The sequence below is a fragment of the Protopterus annectens genome, chromosome 4.part1 (genome assembly GCF_019279795.1).
Source record: "Protopterus annectens isolate FY-2018-M chromosome 4.part1, PAN1.0, whole genome shotgun sequence".
In the NCBI taxonomy this organism is placed as follows: Eukaryota; Metazoa; Chordata; order Ceratodontiformes; family Protopteridae; genus Protopterus; species Protopterus annectens.
This window is the reverse complement of record NC_056734.1, coordinates 546233213-546253038: the sequence shown is the minus strand read 5'-3', so window position 1 is coordinate 546253038 and position 19826 is coordinate 546233213. Positions and strand designations below refer to the sequence as shown.

Below are 19826 nucleotides of genomic sequence, written 5' to 3'. Positions count from 1 at the left end.
TCTTACCTTATTTTCTGTTGCAGAACTCCTTACTGCCCACTCTATAAATTTTTATCTCTCCATTTTCTGATATCTCCTGGCCTGTCATCCTTCCATGCCCTAATATCAGTACTCTTCATCTATCTGTCACAGCATTGGGAACATAATATATTTTTTTCAGTTGTCTTCACCAACCCCATAATGCAATGTACTGGCTGTCTTCATGAAGCTCAGGCTGCTTTAACCAGAGCACGTAAAACCACACAGCATGACAATGTGTGTTTAATTTACATTACAATTGTACAACACAATTTACTGCCCTGAATGTTCACATCAAGTATGGTATAAAGTCTCGGAGTGTACTGTGCTCCATTGTTTACCTTTTTCTTTTAAACTTTACCTGGAGTCATGCCAAAAATCAGGCTTCAGCTGTGCACATTTCCAATTATCTTTTCTCAACAAAAGTAAGCACACAATAAACAAACAGCAGTCTGAGATATATCCTGCATTGGTTAAATGACAGCACAAGACATAAAGTAACAAACATTGCTGGTAATTTAATCTATACTTTCCATGTCCCAAAGTGTATAAATGATAGCAGTGAATTAAACTAGCTGGTGCACTTTAGAAAGGCCAGTGCACCATAAAACAGTGCACTGGCATATATAAGACCTTTACAGACAGCCACTCACCATGGTCATTGTACTGCGATAGATCCTTCTGGTCAATGAAGAGGTCATGGTCAGTGTCCAGTTCCCAGAACTTACAGTAGATGACATAGAAGTGCTCATAAGAAAAATAATCTGTGATTTGGTTGATGTCTTCTTCCTCCTCCAACAGAGCAAGGGTCTACATGAGAGACAATATTTCATGATAGAACTGACATGCTCCACTATAAAACAAATTCACATGGATTCCATAAAAGCAAAAATCAGAAAGCAGGCTATATCTGAAGGGATTTCTATAAACTGAACTGATTTTTTTCCTTCTCTGTAAATTTTAATTTAAATCCTTACTTTTGCCATAACCCATAGTTACTGTGGTCTGTTTTTATAAAACTGGAAACCAGATCAGGGATAATAAAGACTGAATCCAAAGATCAATGTATTTACTATCACACTGTTCCAGCAAATGGTCAAACAGCAGGACAGATAATATGGACCTTAGATGTGTTCACAAGACACATGTAAGCAGGCCATTGGGATGAGGTGTTTAATTTAGGACTGGGATTCCCACCATTTCAATACAGAGTGCAAAGTTCAGTTAACACTGCTGTACTCGTTTATGACGGCAGCAAAAGCTTTTCTTTCTGCAGTACTATAGGTAGAGGGCAGTTGTGTCCATCACAACAGCACAGCTGGATACCAGCAGAAGAAGTTATCACCACTAATCCTCTTATTCAGACTTTATGTCTGTCCTTTTTCCTTCTGCAGTTTTCCATGCTTTCTTACTCATATTAACACTTGAGAACCAACTTATCTCACTGCTCTGTTACTTCCTGCCATCCTTCTCCACTTCAGCACATGCAGATATGCTGTCACTTGTCCTGGTGGCATAAATTATGTGGTCCAGAACTGTTTAGTGGAAGTGATGTGATACAAAGGTCACTTGAAAGTTCTTTAAAACAAATTATGAAACATAATGTAAGTTAAAATGATAAGCATATCATAAATTGTGCTGTTAATGCTACAGGTATGCTGTCCATTGCCATTTATATAACGTGTATGGATGCTATATAAAAATTCCAGTCTTTCAACTTATCCCCATCTGATGCTAAAACTGACAAATATTTGCCTCAACAGGGACTGCAATATTGATAAAAATCTCAATGAAAATTAAAACTGGAATTGACATACTTGCAAGAAGTTGCTTTTCCTGAGCTCTGTCAAGGTGATCTTCCCTGACCAGGATCTGTTCACTGTGTAGAATATTCTCTGAATGACCTAGATCAGTAAAAAAACAGGAAGAAGAAGAATGTGATCTTATATATGTGAACAAGTACCAGTCAAACCAGCTAAGCCCAAAAGCACGTAGACAGTAGTTCATTGTACTTTGTGAAATGTGCTCAGTTTGACTTTAACTACAACTTAGAGCAACAAACATGTTCCAACAAAATTTCTCCACATCATAACTGAATTTATTCATACTGACACAGTTATAACAGCATTCACAAGTCTGCCAGTGCTGTGAAACAATATAATTTAAAACAGGCACATCTCTGATGAAAACATCTCGCAGTGCCATCATTCGTCTCACGATGCTGATGCCTTAAAATCAAAATTACCTGCAGATGATATTTATCTTAACTCTCTTGCTGACAGTTTACTTGCTCTACTCACAGAAATCGGCATGAATTTATGGCACTGCAAGGACAGCTTTAAAATAAGTCCTGATTGTTAACGTTATTAGTATTTAGAGCATTTCTTCAAAGAAACCAGAACTTTCCCTTTGTTTGAGTCTGCTTCTATAGTGCTCACCTTCAACACACGCTATTATTTTGACTACAATTTGTTTCAGTTCAGATTTAATATTTCAAATATGAAATTATGATGCCTTTGAAAACAAATATGATACACGAGATGAAAATAGAGTAACAGAATATTAGAAGTGAGCAAAACATACCTCCATAGTTTCCCTTATTTTTTCATTAAAAAAGGCAAACTGAATGAGACATGATCTTGCAGTAACCTCAGTGTTGTATAAAATATGCGGTATGTCAAAAAAAATAAATAAATAAAAATACAAAGACCTTTTGTCCAGAAATGTAGTTTCTGTTCAGTTTTATTTTAGGTAAAAAAAAAACAATGCAACATAATGAAAAGTGAATCATTGTAACCACACTTCGGCATACAGTGAAGTTATCACCACACCACCTTTTTCTATAAGCTTTTCTACTTTTGCCATGCTGACCATCCAGCCTCCTCTAACTGGGCTTGAGTCCATTCATTCCCCCTTGGCAGGGGTTACACTACATCATTTAGTGTGAGAGCTGTCTAGAGAGGCCATTATACTGGCAGACATTAAAGAGTTGGCATGCATGCTGGTACCCGGAGAAATTAGGCCATTATGTATGTCATAACTACCCTCCCTTTCAATGCTGGGCATGCAGACTGCCTATGTCCCAAGACCCTCATGTGCAGGCTGTTTTGCACATGCAGGCAAAGGACTGCTGTCACTGGCTTGGACAGCCCACCAATACCCCGCCTTAGACCAGCCCACCTAAGACTCACCCCCACCATCTGGCATGAGGTCTGTCTATCCAGAGCTGGGAGCATGCTCAGCCACAGTTACTGACCCTCCACTGTCTATTATCCTCTGACTGCTCCATCAGGTGATCAAGCTAGTATTGAACTCAGGTCACCTAAGCCATAGTCAGGGCTTTACTTATTTAAGGAGATCATATCCATCTGTAAGGGTTTGTTATTTACCTTTACTATGGAGTACAGCAACGTACTGTTAATTGTTGCTTAGATCTCTGCTGAAACTGTTTATCCCATCTCCCCCTATTTTCTTCTGTGTCTTCAGTTGGTATAACTGGTTTTCACAGATTGTGTGTTATCTAACTCAAGGATCACTTGCATAAAATTAGACCTGTTAGTAACAGCCTGCATTTAATTGCTGGAACCTGTGTTCTGAGAGACTGCTTCTCAATGTTTGTTTGTGTCTTCCGGCTTTTCCCGGTTAGGGGTCGCCACAGTGGAACTCCGGTCCGCTAATGATTAGTAGTTGATTTTTACATGCCGAGTTACCAGCCCTGACACACAACCTTCAACGAAGGTACGCCCATTCACGCATGTCTCCACGCAAAAGACACTCTAGCTGTGAATCGAACCGGACAGCGTCTTATTGTGAGGCGACAACGCTACCGCAGCACCACCAGACTGCTTCTCAATCTATCTGCAAATATACAGAGCTGAGTATATATTTTTTTGGTTTTAGAGTTTGCACTGTTAATTGTTGTTTAGATCTCTGCTGAAACTGTTTTGTCCCACCCACCTTCCCTATTTCTGGCTTGTAGTTTAAATTTGGTGGCTTTTGCAGTTGCCCACCCCACTGTAGATTTGATCTGGGACACTCCCCCAGTCCCATCTCTTTACCACATTCTACCTAATAAACTCTTTCTGCATTTGCTTTTAGTCCTTTTTAATTTAATTGCATTTTTTAAACTGTGTTTGGTCTAGTATTGCTACATACTCAAGTGTGTTAGCTTGCACTGCATGTGAATTGCTTTTACTGCTGTTTTAGCTACTTCTCTGTGAAAAAAAAAAAAAAAAAAAAAAAAAAAAAACTGTAAGCCTGTTTCCTACCTTTCCTGTAACTAGTGTTCCAAATACAGATTTGCTGTATCCAGGACTGTATGTAAGCTTCTGAGCACCCCAAGCCTTTCTTTGTTGGAGGGAAGCTTCTAGCTTATCAGTGGGAGTGGTAAGCACTAGGTAACCTGTCTACCACATAAGGAGTGGTTCTGGCCCAGAAATTGTAGTTATTGGCTGTTTGGGCAATCTCTTCCATCTCTCTCAACATTTTGATTTGAAAGCCTGCATTTCTACTTGTTTCTGTCCTGTAACTCGTCTAGTGCAGATACAGATTCTTAGTTTTAGCACTTAAATTTGCTTATTCGTGCTCAGCACTTGTTCAGAACTTTTAAGCACTAAATAAGTTACTAATTACTATTGCACTCAACCTTCCTCATTACCTAGAGGAAAACAGCTCTTGTACTTACTTCCCTCACTTATTTAGGGGAAAATATTTTTTTATTCAGGCATGTCCAAGGGTCAGCTCCCAGTGTTCTCTCCTGTCTATCTGATGAATCTGGGCATCTTGAGGCAATGTAGAAATTGCTTCATGTACACAGACAACCCTCCCCTCCTGCCACCCAACTCTACAACCTGTGAGAGATGTACTTATCTAGCCAAACTGGAGGTAAAGCTCTCTCCAACCAAGACTGAACTTGACAGTCAAGAGGAGAAGGTAAACATTTGCACCAAACCACACTCATCACATAGTCTCACTAAATCTACACCACCAAAATCCACACATAGTAACACAAAAACATTCACAGAGGCTCACAATAATAATCTGTCTAAGCAACAGAGACCTCTAAAGCAGAAATGCAAACAACCTCCATCCCCCAACACAACCCAAATGACACATAGCCCACAGACTCAGTGTGCCACTCAACCACAGCTAATAAGGCAAAACAATGTACCCAACACACACTAGTCATAGGTGACTCTATAATCAGGCACACTCATGTCCCACTCATCAGGTTAAACAAGGAGAAGGTTACTGTCAGCTGCCTGACGGGTGCCAGGATCCGCCACATAACCCACACACTCAGGTCACTCCAAAACAAGTACAAATATGACTCTGTCATCGTCCATGTTGGTGTGAATGACCAGAGACGTACCTCCCTGGACTACATGAAAAGAGACATGGAAGAGTTCTCCAATCTTGTAGCCCAGGCAGGTATCACCCTTGCCCTGAGTAGCATTCTGCCATCGCCCAGAATGATACTGCAGCAGCACAAGGACAAAATGACTGACTTCAACAATTGGCTAAGCTTCTGGTGTCATTCTAAGGGGATCCAGTATCTGTCTGGTTGGGATGACATGGTCGACAGACCACGATGCTTTGCCACAGATGGCCTGCACCTGTCGCCCCTGGGATTCCAGATACTGGCTAAGGCTCTTGCCTCCCCTATAGTGCCTTTTTTAGGCAAGGTTCAAATGACAAATTCACCACCGTAACAGGATCAGGCAAGCAAAAACTGAGGGTAATGCTACTTAATGCTAAAAGTCTAAATCTCAGAATGCGCTCACTCGAGGCACTCCTTAAAATGGAGAACATCGATATCTGTGCAGTGACTGAGACCTGGTTCAAGGCTCCAGAAAGCATCCCTGCACTACCAGGCTACAACTCATACCACACTTTTCGGCCATGCAACCTGGACCAAAACACAAAAGGCAGGGGTGTGTCCATATTCATTAAGGATATCCACACCTCCAGGCTAGTTGCTCAGCATAATGCATCTGAGGTTATCCAAGTGCAATTAACTCTGGGCAAACCTGCAATCCAAATTGTAGCTTGCTACAGATCCCCCACCATGCCCCAGTATTCCCACTCCTCTTTTCTTGATGTACTGGAAAATATTAGGATTCAACCAAACACCTTAATAATGGGCGACTTCAACTACCCCACCATTAACTAGGAAAACTACTCATGTACCAACTCCTTAGCTCAACGCTTTCTGAAATTTATAAACTCTAATGCCCTGGATCAACTTATCCACACCCCTACCAGGGGCAACAATATCCTAGACCTAGTTATTACCAACATGAGTGACCGGTGTTCCACACCTGAAGCCAACTCCTCGTTGGTCCGATCAGACCATAAGCTAATCACCCTTGGTATCCACATCCCACCCCCCATTAAGGAAACCACGGTAAAAAATTTCTCCAAAGCCGATGTCATGTTTCTTAAGACAGAAGTGGTGAACTTCAGGACACCCAAGCAGATGGAAAATGCAGTTACAACTGCTGAATCCTACACAAATGCACTCTATAAGCACTTACACAAATACATGGATCATGCTATTCCAAACAGAACCAAGACGCTATCCTCCAAAAAAAGGAAGCCAATCTGGTGGTCCCCTGCCATAAACAAACTGTACAACAGAAGGAAGAAACTGTTGCAAAAGAGAGTAAATTCCCATGAGTGGAGGAGCTCCCTGGTCAGCCTCAGTAAGAAATGAGATCCCTTATAAGATCCTCCAAAGCAAACTACTAAAACAAAATTGCCACTAATTCTAAGGACAACCACAAAGCATTCTATAGCTATGTCAAAAATCTCAATGGCAACACATAGATGTGCTCTGAGTTACAGCACAACGGCATGTAAATTACAGAATCAACTGATATTGCCAACATCCTGGCAGATAGGTTCAGTGCTAACTTTACCCCCCCACCCCCTAAAGGGCCCATATCTATACAGGAAGAATGCAGAGTCCCTGTAATCACAACTACGCAGGTAAAAGCTGCACTCTCTAAAGCCAAAAATACACAGCATCCATCGGACCAGACAACATCCCAGGCTGCATTTTACATGAACTTCAGAACGAACCGGCTCCCCACTTAAGCACCATGTTCCTCGTATCAGGCTTTGTGCTCACTGAATGGTGCACAGCAACAGTTATCCCACTCCACAAAGGGGGAGCCACCACTGATCCCGGGAACTATCGACCTATTAGCCTGACGAGCCTGGTCTGCAAGGCCATGGAATGTATCATCATGGAACTCATAAACAAAGACATTGGTAACCTCCAAACTCTGGATCCCACCCATTTTGGGTTTGTGAAAGGCAGATCATGCCTCCTGAACCTGATCGACTTCTTTGAGGCAGTCACCAAAGCCATAGATGAGGGTAAGGTGGTTTACACAGCCTATCTTGACCTCGCCAAGGCTTTTGACACCACCCCCCATTTATAGCTAAACTCACTAAACTAGGTATAAATCCCTTCATCACAAGATGGGTTGCTAACTGGCTCACTGACAGAACCCACACTGTAAAAGTTGCAGACTCCAAATCTGACCTCAAACCAGTGACAAGTGGAGTACTACAAGGTTCAGTCCTGGTATCTACTTCTCTGAAGTACAGGCTAACACAGAAGGCCTCTGGCTAATGAAGTTCGCAGATGACTGCAAACTAGGAGCCATAGTCCAGTCCCCAAATGATGTGGACATCCTACAGAAGGGCCTCGCTGAGACAGATGTCTGGTGTCAGAGCCATAGCCTCAAGCTCAATGCCAAAAAGTGCAGTTTCATCCCCTTTGGTAAAAACTCTGTACCCATGAACTACCACATAGGCAGCAATCTACTTAACACCGAATGTGTGATAAGAGACCTTGGGACCCAGGTGGACAGTAGTTTCTCCTTTGATAGTCACATTGCCACGGTAGTCAGGAGGTCCTTCTACGTGGCACACCTCATCATAAGAGGGTTCTCATCCAGGAAAAAAGAGGTTATTGTTCCCCTCTACTCGACACTCATTAGACCCATTATAGAGTACAATGTCCCTTTTGGAATGTACCTCACAAGACATCTGTAGCAGCTGGAAAGGCCACAGAAGTACCTCAAAAAGAGGTTTACTGGCCTCAAACAAATGTCCTACACTGAGCTTCTCACAAAACTCCAGCTTTATTCCGTAGCATATCGCCTACTCCAAGGTGATCTCTGTCTAACATATAAAGCTATGTCAAACCCAGAGCTGTTGGACATGCTACACCTAAAGAAATCCCAATTCCTCCGAGCTACACACTCTAGGGACCTAAACCTTGTCACCACAATAAACAGGACATGCTGGAGGGATAGATTCCTATCATAGAGACTTCCCATACTGTGGAACAGGCTACCCATCTATGTCAAGCAAAGTTCTTCATTAGCACGCTTCAAGAAAAATCTTGATGAGTGGATGGGAAATAGGAAGTACACCCCGGGGATCACTTCTGTGTCTCTGCTCGACAGTGGCACAGGAAAATAACTTTCTTGGGTGGCGTAAGGCAGGGAACCTTTTTGGCTAGGCTTACATAGGCCCTTGGGCCAATAGCCTAGTACCTACCTATGAACCTATGAACCTACTTGTTACTAGGGTATTACTACTATAACACCTAGGTAATGAAATTCCCCAGCTCCAGCTCCACTTTTTAACTGACTAATATGTTCCTGTGGAGCTAAAAGACAAGCTGTGGTGTGAACAATGGGCTATGAGTGCAAAGGTGACACATTTTATACATCATATTGTAAATCAATGCATGAAACCTTACTTCTTAATAGTAATAGGACATTGCTTGAACCATATACTCAAATATATACAAACATCTTTATATGGATTTTAAAAATATACATTCAAAGTGAAAGTTCAAAACTTGTTTTTACACCTTTTATAAACCAAATATTGCTGCTGTTTAAAAAGCTTATGTTTTCTAATCAATTAATTAACAATTTATTAATAATTATGTTTCCTATTGCTTACACAAATGAATGTTTGATATCATTTGTTACTCAGAAAATGTTAGAATTTAAGAAGGGAGGCCTATTATATTGGAATCAATTTCTCTCAGTTAATAAAATAAGTTCTACAGACTGTCTGATCGACACATATAGTTTGCAAAATTGCAATTGGCTAGATATCCAGACTTGTAAGGATTTTATATATACTGAACTCGTACCCTCATTAGAGGCATACAATAGGAGTAACTTAAAATCTTGGATTTTATCTCAACAGCTAAGAATACTTCATACATATGTTATTTATAAAATTCTCAGAAATTATTTTAGCAAAACAGGTGTTTCTTTTTGGAATTATTCAAGTCAAGTTAATAGACAAGTATTCTCAGAAAAAGACAAAAAACTTTGTTTACAGTCAGTGAAGGAATCTACATCTTCCCTGATCTGGCATGTATACACATGGGAATTTTTACATACATGTTTTTTCACTCCACATAGACTAGCAATAATGTACAAGAAAGATGAAATGAAATGCTGGAGATGTAGACACCCCAATGCTGACTGGATACATATGGTTGTTAATTGCAAAATAATTTCCCTATTTTGGTTAGCCTTTAAATATCTTTGTAAAGCTCTATGAAATGACAACTGTACAATTTCTGACTCCCTTATCCTTTTTAATGTTCCTGTTCCTGACGTCATTCCTAAAAAACAAACACTTTTACTATGGTCTATCCTCTCTATAGCAAGGAAAATTGTTACTAAAAATTTGAAATCCCAATCTACTCCTGCTTTTAAGCTTGAGTTTATTCATGTTGAGAAATACATTTGCAAGAATGAGATTGCTACTATAAAAGCAAGGACTAACAACACAACCCATCATTTAATTGCGTGGACAAAACTGTCTAATCTGTTAGAGAAATATTACGTGTTCTCCTATGTATATTGCTTTTTTAGTTGTTATGGACTTTGTATATAGTTTGTTTTTCTTGTTACTATACTGTTAAGTTATTGTGTTATAAAATTAATAAAAACATTTTGGAAAAGAAAATACATATGGATTAATTGTTTATCATGGATTAGACGAGAACGAGTCCATTTGTACAGAAAAAACTATTAGTTAGGGTGCTTTAAAAAGCCACTTAGCAAGCTGTAACTTACCCACATCCTAAGTAACAGTGGAAATATACAGACCAATGGCCTTGAGCTGCAGTAACTGCATTATTTTCTTCTTCTAAAATGACTTGTGTATACATCCCTGGCATTTTAAAGACAGTTATAGACCCAAGGTAAAGAAAACACTGGAGGTGTTTCAGACCACCTCAGCGAAACATACCCTAATGCAGTCTTTAAGCTCTCAAAACTTCAAGTCAGCTTCTCCCATTATTCAATCCTTACTTTAAAACTCCAGGTGCAGTATGTGATGCAACACCTTATACTGTTGACCTCCCTCTTCCGTAATGCAGTAAAAAGAGGAAAAAATAAGGTATTTTCTTTTAATGCAAGCTTCCTCATCTGCACCATATTTTTTTCCTTCCCATTCTTTGGACTAACGTTTTACCCTCTAGTTAACAAATAACATCTGATTTGTCACCAAGGAGGTGGTAAACAAGGCAGCTAAAAGATAACTTGAGTTTAATGAAGTACAAGTGCTTTCGGTTGCTTCCACAACTCTTCTTCAGATACAATAAAATAACATCTCAAAATGCTTGTATTTAAGTCTCCATAAACCAATAAAAATACTAGGAGTAGTCACATGACTTATAAAACAATCACCTGACTCTCCAGTTATACTAGTCACCTGACCTAAACTCCAACTTACAAAATCCCAAATAGCACATTAATCATAAAAAGCAAATATAAAACATTCAGCCTATGATCCAGAGCTGAAAAGCTGGTAGAATTAACATTCAAAGTTCCTGAATAAAATATACATACATATTTATATATATAACAAACAGTTCTCATACTATCAGAAGCATAATCATGTTAATAGCAGTCAGACACCTCTAATGGAAGTCATAAGAACTAGCAAATAAACACACACAAGGCTGTTCAATGACCACTTTAAGATGTAAACATAAGGCCTGCATCACTGTGTCATTTCTGTTTGAATTTATACAAACTTTCCATATAAAAAACAACAACGTTTGTAAAAAATACTTATATGCTCACGCCCATGGCTTCCACTTATCGCAACTTGTAACTAATCAACTAATATATCTATTTCAAATGAGTCTACATACACTTGCCATTTCAAAATCAAGTTAAACAGTCCATATGCATGTAGATCTAAACAACAACAGTCTTGTATATATAAAGAACAGCAAGATAATTAAAAATTACTTATATAGATACCCCCATGGTTTTACTAAGCACATCTTGTCATAAATCAACAAGTTTATCTATGGTAAATGAATTGGCATACTAATGCCTTTTCAAAGTGAACTGTTACAGCTTATGCATTCAGATCTGGAAGACATGGATCGGCTCACTGAGCACAGACTAATAGTTAAACCTTCTCGCTATCCAACATGCTCATTGCACATGAAAAAAGTTCTATTCTAATCATTACTCACCAAAAGCTCCACTTTTATGCATGAGTTCCTACAAACCAATTGCTGGATGAGTGTAAGCTTCCTTAGGTACAAAACTACCTGGGTTGTAAACAGCATTCAAAAGGAGAGTCTCTCTGAATTCATTACAAGTTTTTCATGTGCAATAAGCATGTTGCATCATAGGCTGAATGTTTTATAATTGTTTTTTATGATGAATGTGCTCTTTGGGATTTTGTAAGCTGGAGTTTAGGTCAGGTGACTAGTATAACTGAAGGGTCAGGTGATTGTTTTATATGTCATGTGACGACTACTAGTATTTTTATTGATTTATGGAGATTTAAATACAAGCATTTTGAGATGTTATTTTATTGTATCTGAAGAAGCGTGGAAGCAACGTGAAAGCATTTTTATGTCATTAAACTCAAGTTATCATTTAACTGCCGTGTTTACCGCCTCCTTGGTTTTGCCTTTTGATTACGTTTTGTACTAGGAATTGGTTTCATCCATTGACATGGTGAGATTTTTTGTGACTTATTTTTATAGTTGCTTGTTTTATTTAAGTATGCACCTATGTGTTTCCTAGCTATACAAACAAGTAGCAATTCAAGAGTGGGCATACAATAGCCCTAGGTTAGAGGCATCACTTGCTCACATAAGTGATGTTCCCTTTAGGAAATTCTGCTCCCTTCCCTCTAAAAAGACAGTTACTCTTGGATCACTAATAGAAAAAGTCTAGGATACTCACCCCATCCAATCCTCTGGGGGAATCGAACATGTAAAAGCCTCATCCTTCCTCCAAGTCAAAACAAGTTAAGTGGAGGCACAAAGTGAATGCCTTGACTTTGTAAAAGCCGGGATGTATTTATATGTAAAATAATTGTCATTGCTGTTACCAGTGTTTTACTACAAAGGTAATGATGACATTCTGTGAGTAAAACAGAAACACCATGCATTTTTGGTTTCATGTTCAATATTTTCTGTTATGTCAAACTACACCTACCAAACACCTGTTTCTATACTGGCTTGATAAACCACAAAATTCTACCAGAATTCATTCATAAAAAAATTGGCACAATTAAAATAGTAAACAGAGTTCATTATGCAAACATTCATCATTACAGAACAGGGCAATAAGTAAAATCAGTATGTATGTGCTTCTTGTACCACTCCAAAAGTATTGTAGAGGGTTCTGTACTTCTAGATCAGAAAAAAGCAATAAGGGTGACTGTGATGACTGTGCCTGGTTGCAATCAAGGAGCTCAATCCTCACCACTAACACCAGGAGGTCGTCTCTAGAAAGGAAAGGATAACTAATACACAGTAGTACAATTTCCCAGTGCACACAGAGATCACAGTCTGGGCTGCCCTTGCTCACCAGGTCCCCAATAAGACTCCCCACTGGCACAGCTATAGGTCCAGGTCTCAGCCTAACTGGGCAAGCTAGAACCTCAGTACCCCTCTGTCCAATCAGTGCTTGTCCCTGCCAAGTAGCTGACACAACATACACACACTTTGAGATAAGTATTTATACAATTTCACAGACTCTCCTGGGAAAGGCTGACACAGGTTCTCCAGCTGTGCCCCTTTATCCAGGAGAGTCTGTGAAGATGTATAAATACTTATCTCAAAGTGTGTGTGCATTGTGTCAGCTACTTGGCAGGGACACGAAGCATTGGTTGGACAGAGAGGGTACTGGAGGTTCTAGCTTGCCCAGTTAGGCTGAGACCTGGACCCTATAGCTGTGCCAGTGGGGAGTCTTATTGGGGACCTGGTGAGCAAGGGAGCAGCCAGCCCCAGACTGACTGTGATCTCTGTGTGCACTTAAGGGAAATTGTACTTTAATGTGTGTATTACTTATCCTTTCCTTTTCTAGGAGTCTACCTCCCTGGTGTTAGTGGTGAGGATTGAGACTCCTTGATTGCTGGGCCAGGGTAAGGTCATCACAAGTGTTTGGCAGTGGTGGCTTATGTACAGTGATCTCTAAAAGTGTTTTGTACTCTAAAACAACCATGCAGTGTATACTCAAGAGTTCAGATCACAATTGTTTTATTTCTTTTGTTAGCTTAGTGTTAGTCAGGATGAACAGGCAGCATGTCAGCAGAAGTGTATGGAAAGCTGACAAGGAGCCAACTGGCGGAGATGTGTCAGGCTAGGGGACTGGTGCATGGAAACCTGACTAAAGCAGACCTGATTGCAGCCTTAGTTACAGCTGCATCAGAAAACAGCAGCCTGATGGATAATCAGACTGGCAGATGAGATACAATATCCTCGGAGAATGGACAGCTCAACCTTTCTGCAGTGGACTTAAAAATCCAGCTGGAGCTAAAGAGACTTGAGTTGGAGGCCAGGCGTATGAAACTGGAAGCTGCCGAGAGAATGAGGAGCCTAGAAGCTGAAGAACAGGAACAGCAGAGAAAGCATGAGAGGGAAATGCTGACTCTTCACCATGGTCATGGAGGTAATGGGGAAGGGAGTAACTGGACCCCAGAAGCACAAAAGGTCAGTACATTTCTTCCACAGTTTAAAGAGGGGGATACTTTTGATAGCTTCATTCACATGTTTGAGCGGGTATGTAAACAGTATGAAGTTGACCAAGGGCTCTGGGTACGGTTCCTGACCCCCTTACTCCATGGTAAAGCTGTAACTTCTTTAGCAAAAATGCATGACACTGACTGTTTTGATTATACTGCTGTAAAAAGACATTTGTTAGATTGTTTTAAGCTAACACCTGAAATGAACAGGAAAAAGTTTTGTGAGCATAGATGTAAGGCAGATGAAAATGTATGTGAATATGTTGTTGAACTGAGCACCTATTTTCATAGCTGGGTGAGTGGATGCCAAGTCACCACTTCTGAAGGGCTGGCAGACCTTTTGGTAAGGGAACAAGCCCTTAGTACTTTGCCTGAGGACATGAGGATCTGGTTAGCTGATAAAGTGTGCTACTTCAGAGGAGTTGGGGAAGAAGGGAGACCTATACCTAGCAAGCAGAGCACAGGAAATGGACCCCACAGTACTGCTCATGGGACTAAAGGAACCCATGGTGGGCAGCACAGACTGCCCTAACAGAATCCGTCAGTAGCAGGGGAAGCTACTAGTCCAGGTACATGTCCAGGAGCTAGGGTTAAAAGTTTTGAATGCAACCAGTGGGGCCATGTGGCATACAGATGTCCATGGAGGCAAGGTGGGGAACCAAAGGTGAGGGAGCCAGTAAGTGGTAAAGACAAAATGCCAACAGTGGGTTGTCTTGAGACAACAGGGGTATGGAACTACCATCCTGCAGATGTCCTAAGAGGGAAAGATTTGGATGAGGCAGTACCATGTACTTATGCAGTTAAATGCAGTAAGGCTAGGAGACAAGCATGTGGGTCTGGTAGCCTGGGGGAGACCCAGACAGACTGCATACTTGCAGCCAGGACTGCTGAGGTGGTTACTTCAGGGAGGGAGCTACACTGTAGCAGTGAGACTGAATGTGAGCCACAGCTGCTTGTGGATACTGATGTTCCCTTGGACAGGGTAACTGCAAAGGTAGAGGTGAGTAGTAGTACCCAGGCTGACAGTGAGGCACTGCTGTCAGAGGATGCCAGACTTCCAGTGGAAGGGGAGCTGGGAAGGGTTACAAGGAGAGACTTGAGGCAGGCTCAGCTCTCAGACCCTACACTGCAAGGTCTGAGGCAGATAGCTAGGGTGGCACCTGATTCTCAAGGGAAGGGGGGATCTGTATACTGGAACAAAGGGTTACTGTACAGAGAGTGGACCCGTGGGGGGGGGGGGGCTAGAAGGTGAGAGAGTACAGCAGTTGGTAGTGCCTAGAGCTTACCGTATGGCGCTTCTAGCCATAGCCCATGACATTCCCTTTTCAGGTCATATGGGCATAAAAAGTACAAAGAGGCATATTATGCAAAACTTCTACTGGCCTGGAATTTCCAGAGATGTAACAGGGTACTGCAGGACCTGTGAGCAGTGCCAAAAGGTAGGCAAGGCAGGAGACAAGGTGAGAGTTCCTTTGATGGCTTTGCCCGTGATTGAGGAGCCATTTCAGAGGGTAGCTATGGATATTGTGAGTCCTCTGAGTACCCCAATTCCACAGGGAAAAAGTATATCCTAGTGATTTTAGATTATGCTACACAATACCCTGAGGCAGTGGCTTTGTCCTCCATTGAGGCCGAGAAGGTGGCAAATGCTTTGCTAGAAATTTTCAGCAGGGTAGGTTTCCCAAAGGAAATACTGTCTGACAGAGGTGCCAATTTTATGTCAGACCTGCTGGCTTGTCTGTGGAAGTCCTATGGGATGAAGCACATGAAGACCACCCCCTACTATCCCCAGTCTAATGGTCTTGTTGAGAGGTTAAACTCGACAATCAAGTCCATGCTACAGGCATTTGCAGATCAGTTTAAGAGGGAGTGGGACAAATATTTGCCTCATCTGTTGTTTGCTTACAGAGAGGTTCCCCAGGAATCCACAAGTTTTTCACCCTTTGAGTTACTGTATGGGCATATGGTGAGGGGACCTCTAGATTTAATTTGAGATGAGTGGAAAGGTGAGTGTGAGTCTCACAAGGAGTCTGTTGTGGCATATGTCCTGAACCTCAGGACTAGGCTCAGGGAACTCATGGGCCTGGCCCAGGAGAACCTGGCAGAAGCCCAACAGAAAAGGTGTGGTATGACAAGAATGCTCAAGCTAGAGAGTATGCTGTAGAGTAGCAGGTGATGGTTCTCATTCCTGTCAGACACAAGTTGCAAGCAGCTTGGGAGGGACCCTACAAGGTGGTAAGTGATGTTAACTAAATGGTGGAAGTGCTAGACAGATGGCAGGGGCAAAAATTGCACTATGTTAACATGATGAAACCTTACCATGATAGGGAGGCCCTTATGCTGAGCATTTGCAGTGGATTGCAGGAGGAGTCTGAGGGAGATCTGGGGACTGATCTCCTCAGGGAGGCTCGGGCTGACACCTTGGTGGAAGGGGTAGCAATGTCCCAGCAGCTATCTCCTACCCAGGTTCAAGAAATCCGAGCAGTGTTGCAGGAGTTTGGGGGCATGTTCACTGGGAAACCAGGGAGCACCCACCTGGTGCAGCACCAGGTGGATACAGGACCCCAAAGGCCTATTAGGCAGGCACCTTATAGGGTGCCTGAGAGAGTCAAACAGACTCTGAAGGAAGAGGTACAGGAGATGTTGGAACTAGGGGTGATTCAAGAGTCCAACTGTCCCTGGGCCTCACCAGTGATGTTGGTGCCAAAGAAGGATGGCAGCACCAGGTTCTGTGTGGATTACAGGAAATTAAATAGTCACACAGAGGCAGATGCTTACCCCATGCCTAGAACAGATGAGGCCCTAGAGCAGCTGGGTGGGGCTAAGTATCTTACAACCATTGATCTTAGGGTTACTGGCTAGTAACCTTGACTCCCAGTGCTAGAGAGAAGTCAGCCTTTGTGACTCCTTTTGGCTTCTATGAGTTCACAAAGATGCCCTTTGGGATGAAGAATGCCGCAGCGACTTTCCAGAGGCTGGTGGATAATATCTTAGCAGGAGCAGGAGGGTTTGCCCTTGCTTAACTAGATGATATTGCCATCTACAGCCATTCATAGCCACAGCACCTTCAGCATGTCAGGGAGGTGCTGGGCAGACTACAGAGGGCAGGGTTGACCATTAAGCTGAGCAAATGTCAGGTGGGTATGGCAGAGGTCTCCTACCTAGGACATAGAGTGGGGAGTGGTAAGATAAGGCCAGAACCTGCCAAAGTGGAAGCTATTCAGGCATGGCCTGCACCTGTTACCAAAAAGCAGGTGAGGGCATTCTTGGGGACACAGCAGGGTACTACAGAAAGTTTGTTCCCAATTTATAGTACCATAGCTGCTCCCCTCACAGACCTGACAAGGAAGAACAGGCCAGATAAGGTAGTGTGGACTCCAACATGTGAGCAGGCATGTGAGCATGCTTTGGGAGGACCCCCTGTGTTAGCCAGTCCAGACTACAGCAAATAATTTGTTGTGCAGGTGGATACTTCAAACTATGGGGTGGGGGTTGTACTTAGCCATATTTCATCAGAGGGAGAAGAACACCCAGTGGTTTATGTCATTCGCAGGCTCCAACCCAGGGAGGAATGCTATGCAGCAGTAGAAAAGGAATGTCTAGCCATAGTGTGGGCACTACAAAAACTTCAGCCTTATCTGTATGGAAGTAAATTCACTGTGATGACAGATCACAACCCTCTAACATGGTTAAACAGAGCCAGTCAGCAAAATGCCAAATTGCTAAGATGGAGTCTGGGGTTACAAGCATATGATATGTCCATGCAGCACCACAGTGGGAGTAGCAATGCCAATGCAAATGGGCTCTCAAGACAGGGAATGGGGTGTGGTACACCCAGATAGACGTGACACTCTCAAGTGATGTTTCTCAAGGGGCACTTGAAAAACTTGCTTAAGTTCCCCGGGTGGGGGGGGGGGGATGTGACGATTGGGGAGAGATGGACGAAGGCTGCCAGCTTAGTCAAATAGAATTTGATATATAATTCTGGCATTTGTACATAAATGTAAAATACAGGCATGTTTTCTTGAGTGTAGAAAAACACTGTAAAATGTGAACTTCAAGATTGTTACAACATTGCCCCCTTGCTGTAAAGAAAAACTAAGTCAAGCTTTTCAAATTTGTCTTTTGAAATTGAAATTATTTTATGACATTCTTTGATCTTTAAAGTTGGTTCCGGTCAGGCTGGCTGAAGACATTCTGTCTATTGTGTTAACTAAGGACTAATTGCTAGAGTGTATATGTGAAATGATTTTTAGTATTGTATTCTCCTGTGCAGGTGTTAGCTTGCTAAATAATGGTTTCTATTAGCCTGGGAACTCAGAGCAGGTGTCAAGATGATGCAATATGAATACTGGGAAAACCTAAGTGTTAAAAATGATGTAAACTGGGGAGGACCCAGAGACATGTTTGTTAGTGATGTTTTATAAACTATGTCTCAGAGAGAGACTTGGGAGAGCATTTTGATCTTGGATATCTAACTTATTAGCAGTCTGCCTTATGTTCACATGCAAGTTTTTAGCACTGTGATATCTTGTAGAAATATTTTACTTCCACCTATTCTGTCTTGTCTGATAAAGTTTTGGAACAAGTTAAACATAGTTGGAGAATAGTTAAAAGGGAAGTTGATTTTTTAGAAGGTAAGAAATGGTGTTTCTCCTTTAGAAAAGGGAGGAGCATAACGGATTTTATAGGTCACAGTAAATTTAGGATGCCAAATATTACATTTGCAAAGTCAACTGAAGAACAGGGTACATTAGCCTGTGGAAAATGTAGTATATGTAAATATATAAGTAGAACATTTACTAAGATTAATGGTATTAATTTTCAGACCAAAGGGCTTTTTAATTGTAGGACAAAGAAGGTTATATATGGACCAAAGTGTCCTTGTAATAAATTTTATGTTGGAGAAACTAAAAGACAGTTTTCTTGTAGAGTAAAGGAACATATTAGGGATATCAAAAATAATAAGCAAACTAGTCCTATAGCAATTCATTTTAATGAGTATCATAATGGGAGCCCTGAGGGGCTACAAGTGACAGTATTAGATAATGTTAAAAGTAATATATTGATGAGTGAACAACAAATAAAATACATATTAAGAAAAAGGGAGGCTTTTATTATTTTAAAATTTAATACAATGAGTCCCATAGGACTGAATCAAGAATGTGTATGGAAAAGTTTTGTTTAGTAAAGTATTTTAGGTTTTTATTATGAAATGTTTTATTTAATTGATTAATTAGATAAATGGATGTGTGGTACTATATAAGTTAGTCACTTTGATTAATTATGGTTTACTCTGTTAAAGACAAGTGTTGCTGAGGTGCTAGAGAAAATATTTTTGTGTGTTTGACTTCTTTTTAATAAATTATTTTTCATTACTTCGGAATTGGCCTTCTATTTGTGGTATTATCGTGATTTTTAGATACAGCTGTCGTTTATCTATCTTGTAGAAATAGTTAAAGCTAGTAAAGATTAATTAGGTATTTTACTTTGAAATCAGACCTGCCCTACTGTATTATTTGAAGTTTCTGTGTGATCTGTGAACTCTTAGATATCTCTGTGGTGTAGCAGTTTTGTCTTGTGTCTTAATTATTTATTATTAAATATTTTTAAATACCTTCTACCTGTGGCTGCTTTATGTAGAGATAAGTGCTAGAGTACACTGCATATTTATAAAGGTTATTGTAATAGGCCACTCTAAAGTAAGCCTTGACTGTTAGTCATACTACCATTGGATATTAATATTGCACAGT

General features: G+C 41.0%; 1 protein-coding gene across 1 annotated transcript in view; it reads right to left on the bottom strand.

The window, feature by feature from the left end:
• Window positions 1–19826, bottom strand: part of LOC122801247 (serine/threonine-protein phosphatase 2A regulatory subunit B'' subunit alpha-like) — a 139279-nt gene that overhangs the window by 118811 nt on the left and 642 nt on the right. The window contains exons 2-3 of the mRNA XM_044070800.1: window positions 1836–1922; window positions 672–828 (exon numbers count right to left, since the gene is read on the bottom strand). Coding sequence (XP_043926735.1) covers window positions 672–828; window positions 1836–1922 — 244 coding nt within the window. The remainder of the gene's footprint in view (window positions 1–671; window positions 829–1835; window positions 1923–19826) is intronic.